This window comes from Apaloderma vittatum, unplaced genomic scaffold, assembly GCF_000703405.1.
Source record: "Apaloderma vittatum isolate BGI_N311 unplaced genomic scaffold, ASM70340v1 scaffold30290, whole genome shotgun sequence".
Classification (NCBI taxonomy): domain Eukaryota; kingdom Metazoa; phylum Chordata; class Aves; order Trogoniformes; family Trogonidae; genus Apaloderma; species Apaloderma vittatum.
The window spans coordinates 1-9,955 of NW_009694545.1; the positions used below are offsets into that span (position 1 = coordinate 1).

Here is a 9,955-nt window from a genome sequence, read left to right on the forward strand (position 1 = left end):
TTGCCAGGGCTGCGTGGCAGGAGCACAAGACAACAGGTTTAAATCACAATGAGCAGCTCAGGCTGGATATAAGAATCATGTAGAATCACAGAATGGACCAGGCTGGAAGGGACCTTAGAGATCATTTAATGCAACCTCACTGTCATGGGCAGGGACGCCTTTCAACTAGATCAGGCAACACATGGGGACTGAACGGGGATCGAACCAGCGACCTTGGTGTTATAAGGGAGCAGTTTTTGCTCCTGAGAAAAGCCAGGCCTCCAAACAGGGTGCCCAGGGAGGCTGCGCAGTGGTCTCTCTCCATGCAAGACCTGACTGGACAACGCCCTGAGCAACCTGGCCTGGTCTCGTAGTAGACTTTGCTTTTAAGCAGGAAGCTGAGCTAAGTGACTTCCTAGCGCCCCTTCTAACCTGAGTTGCCCATTGGTACTATAAATATTATTGTCTGTGAACGTCTGAGCTAATAACATGGCTTGAAGTGATGCAGCACTTAGGATGTGGTGTCAGTTCTGAACAGGCTTAAGGTTTTTTCCGAAATCACTCAATTCTTTTATTAAGTTCCAAATATTTTCTTTCTATAGTTTTGAATAGTTGGCATTTGTTTTTACAGTAATCAGCCAAAATGACGAACACAAAGGGAAAGAGGAGGGGAACACGTTATATGTTCTCAAGGCCATTTCGCAAGCATGGTGAGTATATCTTATAGTAAGAAACCTGCGTGAAGTTACTGACCTGTGGGATGTCAACAGCCCCTGGGTAGCATTTGGAAAAGAAATGTCTTGTGTCAAAGGATTTCTGACAACTTGGGCTGTAAACTCTTGAATGATTTGCAAGCAAACTCTTATGTCTAACAGTTTATTGGTATTTCAGTTGCTTGTCAGTGCTAATTCTGTCAGTGTGTGAGAATTAATTTGAAGGTGAAGAAAATATTTTAACAGTACAGTTACTTAAAGCGTACAGGTGTTTTGCCTCTTAGCAATGAGCAGTGATAACAGCTGTGCTCACAATGAAGTAGTGAATAGATTAATGCTTTTAAACTTCTGCATTAGGAACAAGATTGAAGTTGTAATTTTTCCTGAGTTAGTTGGATTTTTTACAAATTTTGGAATGTGTGAGCAGCTTTAAGAAAAATTGGTTTGATTTCTTAGCTTTATGTTTGTGACATTGAATTTAAATTTTAGCTCTTTAAGAAAACTATCAAATGCATGATCTGTGTCCCCTACCCCAGTGTGTGTGTGTGTGTGTGTGTGTGTGAAACTGTGGACTTCACAAGTATCCAAATTTGTGTCTCTTTAACAGGAGTTGTCCCTCTGGCTACCTACATGCGCATCTACAAGAAGGGTGATATAGTTGATATCAAGGTAATTTTTGCAGTGCTACATAATTAAAAGCTAAAGCAGTGGAAACCTTTTTTGTCTTCAGTTTCCCGAGAGGGAACCAGTAGTTTTGATCGGATTTTGTGAAGCCACATTAAAAGTAGAAACCACAAAATAAATGTGAGGAAATATCATATATATTAATAGAGGGGGAGAAAGGTGAAGCACCATTTCCCATCCCTTGGTATTTTCTAGAACTTTTCCTTTAAAATCAGCTAATCAGCTGTACTTTCAAAATGAAGTTGCAGTAAATCTAAAAGCCTTTCACTGAAGATTCCTACTTCATGGAATGTTATAGCTTCATTGGAAATGCAGAGTTTTTGTAGGAGTCATGCAGAAGGTGATGTAGAATTTGCTTATTTGTTGTTTGATGCTTGGAGAGCTGTTCAGAACTAACACTTTTTGACGTGCTGGAGCTTGATGATGATCTTCTCCCATGATTGCTTGCTGAAAGCAAAGTGATCAATCATTTCACCGACGCTGAAAGCAACCAGAATTGTCTTAGTGAAATTGGGTAGTCTTCAGACACAAAATGCATGAGTATGAATTCTAATATACAAATAAGATAGAAGTATTTTTAAATCAGTCTTAGATAATTTGAAATGTGTCCTTTAGATAACTTCTGAAAGAGAACTCCTTGATACTGCTGTGCTTTTTTTTTCTTCCCCACGTAGAAGTTTATACTTGCTCTCCATTTACCTCTTTAACAGGGTATGGGTACTGTTCAAAAAGGTATGCCCCACAAGTGTTACCATGGCAAGACTGGAAGGGTATATAACGTTACTCAGCACGCTGTGGGCATTATTGTTAACAAGCAAGTTAAGTAAGTAATGAAATTCTCTCTATGGAAACTTAGTATTAGGGAAAGTTGATGTGTAATAGCACCCTCCTTTCACTTTACCAGTTAGACAGTTATTGTCTTGATTGGTCATTCAAGGTGGGTAAAGTATTTATCCTTTTTATAACCCAAGCAAATGATGCTCATTTGACTTGGATCCTGTCAGAGGAAACATCTTATTTTTCTGAGCAGCACTTAATGTGACATTACTTAATAGGGCTTTTCAACTAACTTTCACATTGGTGCTGAAGCCCTTTTTAAATATTAATTTGTAGCTGTATCTGGCTGGGTTTTGTACAATTCAGACAGAAAAGGACAAGTTGGTGGGTTTTTTTCCCAGGAACTGGATGGGAGTACAGTCATAATACAATTCTTTGTATGCTACAAGGTTAAAATTACGTATTCTCCACAACCTTAATCCGAAGTTGTCAGCACATTGTTATGTATTAATAAACTTTCAGTTATGTGAGTTATGCTGCTGCAGATGCAAGTCAGATATATTTTGAGTGATCACCCTCTAAAGAAAAATTAGCTCTAATTGAGCTTTTGGAGTTACTTATGTAAGGGCTGTAAAACTAGCTTTGAAGTGGCCTTTTTTTTCAAATGCAATAGATTAAAAAACTGATTTCCTTTCTTAGGGGCAAGATCCTTGCCAAGAGAATTAATGTGCGTATTGAGCACATTAAACATTCCAAGAGCAGAGACAGCTTTCTGCAGCGTGTGAAGGAGAATGAAAAGAAGAAGAAGGAAGCAAAAGAAAAAGGCATTTGGGTTCAGCTGAAACGTCAGGTAATATTTTTTATTGTTGTTGACACATTGTTGATTCCGTTCACTGAAAAATAAACCCAAACAACTAGAACTAAGCCGGTTGAGTAAAACTTTGTTTTTTCCTAAAATGACAGTGTTATGCTATAAATTAAGCTCTTTCTGTCTTTTGAAAAAAAAAAGAGAAAAAAAAATCACCTCATGTGAATGACGCAGCTTACAGCATTGTGAAAAACCCAGGTCTCTGGTGGATTGTATTGGAGCGACTTGATGCCACCGCCCTCACCGGCAGTCATTTTTGGGGAAGGTTGCCTTTTTTAAAGAGTCTCTGTGCCTGAGCTGGGGTAGGATACCTGAAACTGCACTGCTCCAGGCAGGAAGCGGAGCCCTGGCTGTGGACAGAGGGACGAATGCTCCTTGGTCTGTGCCTGATTGGTGGCAGACAGCTCCGGCTGATGTGTGATCAGTGTTGTCTTTGGTTTTAGTGGTTTTGGGGTTGTTTTTTTTTTGCTATGATGGTTTCTGTTTAAGAAAGGAATGAATAAGCTTTCAGAGAGGAGATAGTGGCTGTTGCTTCTGGAACTTCATCACTTGGTAGTAATAATGTGTTAAATGGTTGTCAAAATTAATTTTCTGTAAGGCTGCTTTTGAGTTTTAGTACCATGGGTTTTCTATTTTCTTTTTCTGTTTACAGCCTGCTCCACCAAGAGAAGCACACTTTGTGAGAACTAACGGCAAGGATCCAGAGCTGCTGGAGCCAATTCCGTATGAATTCATGGCTTAATGCACGTTTAAAAAAAAATAAATTAAAGATCTGGTTTTGGACAAGTGTATGTGACTGTGGCTTATTCCTGTATTTTTTTTTTTTGTAACAGATGCTTTAGAAAACTTAGTTTATTGAAATTTGTTTATTTAATTTGCATTATGTGGTGCTTGGTCATTTAAATAATCTGCAGTATTTGCTGATCAGTTTAGTCATTTATAGAGACCGTAAATCCTGGAAACACTGGAATTTGCTAATGCTTAGTGATGACCGTTGGGCAGTGTGAGAAGAGATGGAATGTTTCACCAGCAAACTTAAGAGCATGTACCAAGAGTTACACAGTGTCACTCGAAGGTTTAACTTTTGTGGGAAAAAGGGCAATGGGCTTCAGATTTCATTGATACAAACTTTTGACTAAGGGGCCTCAGAGTAATACCAAAGAATTGTGGAAGCTGTTTTTGAGAGCAGTCTCTTGAGAAATGGCTGTGGGCAGATCTTGGTGTTTCACCATTGTAACTATCAAAGAAGGATTTGTAGAACATTCCTGGGCCCATAAGTATTCTTAGGAAATAGTAATTTTGAAACAGGGATTTAATTCTGGAATTGCCAGCCTGTGGAATGTGATTTGTATCATCGAAACTGGCTGGCAGAGCTGAACACTTGCCTCTTCTTGTATGTTCGTTGTGTGTCTGTTGATTGTAAACATCTACCTGGATGTTGTAATGCGTTCCTCTCATCCCATGGCTGTATGGATGCTTCACAAAAACCCACGTGTAGAGAGAGTAAAATCCTAGAGAAGACAGTAACTTTAAGCAGCATGTGTAGATGTTGACGTGAAAGTGGTTGGCGTCGTTTTAGGACAGCTGGCAGACTTGAGGGTAAGAAATGGAGGGATGATGAGCTTTGTTCTTTCCCTTAATTCTGAAGTGCCTTAAGCAGAAGTGTCAAATTGTACAGATTACTTACAAATTAAGGGATTTGCACCTGTTTGCATTTACCCATCACTCATTTGTGGGATTTCCCGCTCATGCAATCTAATTTTTGGACATTGAAGTCATTGTCTAGTTTGGTCTGGTATTTAAGGGTGACAGCCTTTAGGCAGTGGAGGTTCAAAGTCCCAGTGAGCCGATGCTGAGTTTGAAATTTCTCCAGCCTCCCATCTCAGAAGCTAGAGTCAGCTCTATAGTTGGAATGACTTTGGAAATGCCTTGAAGAAGGAGCAAAACAGCCTGTTCACAGGCTGAGACATAGCACTAGTGTACTGTATTTTGACAGCGTATCTATTGGGCGTGGAGTGTACCACATCTCCTGAAGCAAGGTTGATGGATCGTAGCTTTCACTGTTGCAGCTGATGCCCTCACCTTTTATGATCACATGGGACTTTCTTGGAGCAGCTAGATTTGTACGCTAAGCCTGATACCATTGTCAGCTTTTTGGGCTTCTTGGTTCCCACAGCAATTTCAAACTGGTATTTGGCTCATGAGATAAGCATGATTTTCCATTAAAGGAGTTCAGTGGGAGGCCTGATTGGGGATGATCTTTGGTGATGGTATTTTAAATGTTGTCCTCCTTCATGCTTATGTAAATTTAGTTCTATTTGGTTTGTACTTACCTGTCAAAATTGCACTGGATTAACTGTATCATCATGATGAAATGGTTAATGGTAACTCTTAAGTGGTGGGTAGATAGATCTTGGATTTATTTTCAGTAATTTGGAATAATAAAACAGCATACAGTGGTCTCTTAATAGCTGTGCTTCCAGAGATGCTGTGCATTCCAAGAGATTTCAATTTATTTAGTCTTGGTGTTTTTAAGGTCAGTAGTTGGTCATAAACTTGTGTTTGGAAGCTGTGTGTGGGCTTGGAGGAGAAAGAGGAAATGCTTTCCTTGGTCAAGATTCCCAGAAATGACTGAAAATAAAATTGGGGGTTGTACAGGAAATACATTTTTATTTAAAAGAAAAAAAGTTTGAAAACAGATTAACTATGGTTGAACCTGTCTTGATTTTATAGATGCTACCTGCTCACAGGTAGCTATAGATGCTACTTGCTCTTGGTGGTGATTTTTCTGCTGATCGCAGGTTTGCAGAAGCCCAGCCCAGATATTTAGAGGTCTCGCTGTCTGCTGTTGAAGTTTGCTTCCCGTGTGTTCAGCTGCCTTGTTTTTGCACAGTCCTGACAAAAGAGGGAGATCTGTGAATTGAGAAAAGTTGCTGACAAACTGCCTGTCAGGACATCTTCAGTTGTGAAACGAGTATTCTGACTGAAAGGCATCCTTGATGGAAGGGAATAGTTTCAGGCGTGTACAGGACCTGCAGAAGGTTTTGGGAGTGATTTTGGCAGTTCAGCCTCTGCTCTTCGTGTTAGAGGAAGCACATTTCCTTGCGGTGTTCAGAGTAGCAGGTTCCTCTCACCCTTAACTCGCTCTAGAAGGGTTTTACATGCGGGGCCCATAAGCTGTCACCAGTTCTCTGCCGTCCTCTTCTGAGGCTGTGCCCAACACGCGAAGCCTTGCCACCAGCGTGCCAGCTGCAGGCTGGGTGTTTCCACACCGCGACAGCTGAATTTTGTTTCATTCCACAGTACTTTGAATTGTGAATAACTTGTGGAATCTGCAAAGCTGTAGGTTTCCCGTGTGATTGGACACACCTTGAGCTGGCAGAATTCAGAAATCCCTAGTTTAAAAGTCAGTTTAGCAGTAGTTCAGCGTTTTATGTTACGTGTCTTCAGTCCCCTACTCTTGTGCAGAGACTTCGTTATCCCAGAGCTGGTGGACAGGCTGTCCCTAGAAGCGAGTGGAGAGTGAAGTGCTTATGGATGAGCACAAGCTGTTACTACCCCTCACTGTAGTGCTTTGTCTCTGTTCCACAGAGCCCAGGTAAAAGGTGGGGGCTGAACCATCTCCTCCTTTCCAGGTTTTACTGCCTTGAACCATTGCAGCTGGTTCTCTGACTAAGGCACTGCCAAAGACTGTTGTGTCTTGGAGAAGAAGCACGGAAGCCTTCACACTGAGCTGCTGGCTTTGTCTTTTTTAGCACATCGGTGACACCGAGACCTGCGGGTTACTGGAGGCTATGCAGGCAGTTGTTGGTGCTGTGTGTGGCCCGGAGGGGCAATAAAAGAGCAGAAAGGACCAGGGAGGAGGAACTGTACGCGGTGAGAAGATGTGGTTAGACTGGGCTTATCATTGCCTGGGTGGTACCCTATGACTCAGCGATGTGGGTGGTGTCCCCCACAGTGCAGAGGTCGCCCTACTGCTACAAGTGGTCTCCTTGCATGGGAAGAAGGCATCAGCAACCCCTATGACTCTGAAGGTGGTGATATGGAAGACAGAGATAAGGAGCATTTCACATCTGTGCACTGCCTCAGTGGATGTACGACCAAGGTCTATACAGGAATCAAATTGTAGTTGCTGGGATTTACATAGTCGCAATCACCCTGGCTCAAGCATTAGGTAGGGATGTGGCTCCCATCAGGAGCACCTGTACCGCTCGAGAATCCAGAAAATACAAACCTCTAGTTGAGGTTGCTGATTTTGATTTTCACTATTTGAAGGAAGAAGCTTTTGGTGATGGCCCCTCTGCCATCGGTCACCTTTTTGGTTGATGCTCATTCCAAACTGTTTTAAGTACTGACGAACAGGAGTCGTGGAGTGTGAGGAACAGTTGCAGTCTTGAACATGGGCTTGTGCTCTTGAAAGCTCATAGTAGAGTGGTGAAACCATACCAGCTCACAGCAAAGGTTCTCACCGTCCACCACATGGAAAAGCTTTGTGCCTTCTGTTCCGTATCTCACATGGTCCTGCCAACCTTAAGCCCAGAACTCAGAGCTGACTCCACAATGTCAGCAAAGACTTCCAGGAGAACAATGTGCATTTTGTTTCTTAGAGAAGAAAGGAACTCCAGAGGCTCTCAGGATGTCCTCCCTGCTGCAGTCACAGGAGTAAGCCACGTATTCTCTTCCCCAAAAGCACCTGCTGCTAAAGGTTACCAGAGCTTGGGAGAGGGTCTCGGGCAGCACTGTGGTGTCTCCAGGGCTCATATGAGTGGGACTGATGGCTTGGGCCATCTGCATGGAATGGGTGAACGTACAGACTGGTCCTTCTGAGTAGTACCTCCAGCCAAGAAAGGAAAGACTGAAGAGCTTTGAGGTCTGTACCTCCCAGGGATCACTTGGCCCACAGAACAGGGACAACTAATCTGAGCTTCCACATGAGGAATTCTAGCCCAGGCTGCTTCAACCTACCAAAAATGCTCCTGTTGCACCAGAGTAGGTGTTGACTGAGACAACTCCCTGGAAATAAATTCTTTTGCAGGGTTTTCTACCTGGGTTTGCACACTGTCATCTTTGTGCTTGACCATCACTGTTCATGGTTCTCTCAGCAGCAGGCGAGGCAGCTCTACAGCTGCCCAGAAAGGGGGAGCTCCTCAAGTTTTGGGACAGTGGTGGTTTTAATACTACTGCTTTCACAACTCAGCACCTGGGAATCATCTGCTTAGAATGGACTCATTTCAGTAGCGTTCTTCCAAGGGCACACTGAATGTACTCTGATAGCTCTTTTGTAAAGAAATGTATAAAAATAGCCTACGTTGCCACTGTGAGCAAGGCCAAAGACAAGTGTTTCCTTGACAATGGAAGCAGATGACAATAACGTGAACCTCTGGAAACCAAAAGCTTTTAACAATACAAGAGAAATCTTGTTTACAAAGAGAAAAGGGCTCACTAGCATGATGGGAAGTGAAGCAGAAATTTTAGAGGCAATCAGTTTTTTGAGATTAAAAGTGGCTTGATGTGGGGATTCTTAGGCACTAGAGTAACACAAATCAACAGTGCTTCTTCCACTGTACTTTTCTGCAGGCACTACTTTAACTGATATGAATTAGCGTGTTCTAGAGAGATCCTCCTGCCCCTCTACTCTGCCCTGGTGAGGCCACATCTGGAATATCGTGTCCAGTTCTGGGCCCCTCAGCTCAAGAGAGACAGGGAACTGCTTGAGAGAGTCCAGCGCAGAGCCACAGAGATGATGAGGAAAGGCTGAAGGAGCTGGGTCTCTTTAGCTTGGAGAAGAGGATGCTGAGGGGTGACCTCATTAATGTTTATAAATACATCAAGAGGGAGTGTCAGGAGGATGGAGCCAGGCTCTTTTCAGTGATGTCCAATGACAGGACAAGGGGCAATGGGTACAAGCTGGAGCATAGGAGGTTCCACAAAAACATTAGGAAAAACTTTCACTGTGAGGGTGACAGAGCACTGGCACAGGCTGCCCAGGGAGGGTGTGGAGTCTCCTTCTTTGGAGACATTCGAAACCCGCCTGGATGCATTCCTGTGTGACCTACTGTAGGTGATCCTGCTCTGGCAGGGGGGCTGGACTAGATGATCTTTTGAGGTCCCTTCCAAACCCTAACATCCTGTGATCCTGTGATTCTGTGATTCTTAACTACTGTGAAGCGTGTGTAACCCTTCATCAAAGAGCAATGTGGAGTCATCTGGTAGAATGGTTCTTGGGCACCATGGAAGAATCTCTAACCACGACAGAACATAACATTGTTTTGAGGTGTGGCTAGTCCTCTGGCCACTCTGAGGAGCAGAGCTCAAGCTGCACCTCCACTCCTTGCATGAACTTCGCACCCATGGGAAGCAGAGAGTGGTTCCTCCCCATCTGTGTCCTCACAGTACTGTGACTTGACTTTTCCCCAGGAACACCTTGGCCTCCTCCACGTGGTTTCCTACTGGTTTATGATATCTCTCAAGTAAAAATAAAGCAGCCCCTGAATGGATTATTTATCTTGTAAACACAAGTGTTTGCTTGCAAAAGCAGCGTGCTACAGAAGTGATTTTGCAGGAGCCGGGGCAGCGGTTTGCAGAGAGCAAAGCGTCCATGCAGCTGTTTGCAGGTTTGAGGCTTATTTAGTGTCAGCCTGTGGTGGAGCGCCTGTCCTCTGAAGCTTTTTTCCACTTCAGAAACCCAAAAGGCCTAATCCAGACTTTAAGGGCCAGCTGTTCCTTGATCTGGAGGCTGGGCTTTCAAACACTGAGTGCGGTGGGATGTGTCCAGGTGCGGGAAACAAAATAGTCTGAGGTTAAAAGACTAAGTCGTGTCACTTCTTTCGTGACTCGAGCCCCTTGCTGCAGGCAGGGTGCACAGAGCAGGTGCCTGTTGCCGGGGTGTGGAGGTGCGCCCTCCCAAACACAGCAAGGCTTAACCCTGCTGTCC

General features: G+C 43.4%; 1 protein-coding gene across 1 annotated transcript; it reads left to right on the forward strand.

Annotated features, from left to right (window-relative positions):
* Nucleotides 1-604: 604 nt before the first annotated feature.
* RPL21 (ribosomal protein L21) lies at nt 605-3,812 on the forward strand. The gene is made up of 5 exons (XM_009867866.1): nt 605-689; nt 1,300-1,361; nt 2,087-2,199; nt 2,853-3,003; nt 3,674-3,812. The coding sequence occupies exons 1-5, from the start codon at nt 623-625 to the stop codon at nt 3,761-3,763; spliced, it is 483 nt and encodes a 160-aa protein (XP_009866168.1). The 5' UTR covers nt 605-622; the 3' UTR covers nt 3,764-3,812.
* Nucleotides 3,813-9,955: the final 6,143 nt, after the last annotated feature.

What these genes read in the sequence shown, in the direction of transcription:
- RPL21 (XM_009867866.1), top strand. Translation starts at nt 623, where the DNA reads ATGACGAACACAAAGGGAAAGAGGAGGGGAACACGTTATATGTTCTCA. An exon ending in AAGGCCATTTCGCAAGCATG is followed by an intron (nt 690 to 1,299) that starts GTGAGTATATCT and finishes TCTCTTTAACAG; the next exon opens with GAGTTGTCCCTCTGGCTACC. An exon ending in GGGTTCAGCTGAAACGTCAG is followed by an intron (nt 3,004 to 3,673) that starts GTAATATTTTTT and finishes TTCTGTTTACAG; the next exon opens with CCTGCTCCACCAAGAGAAGC.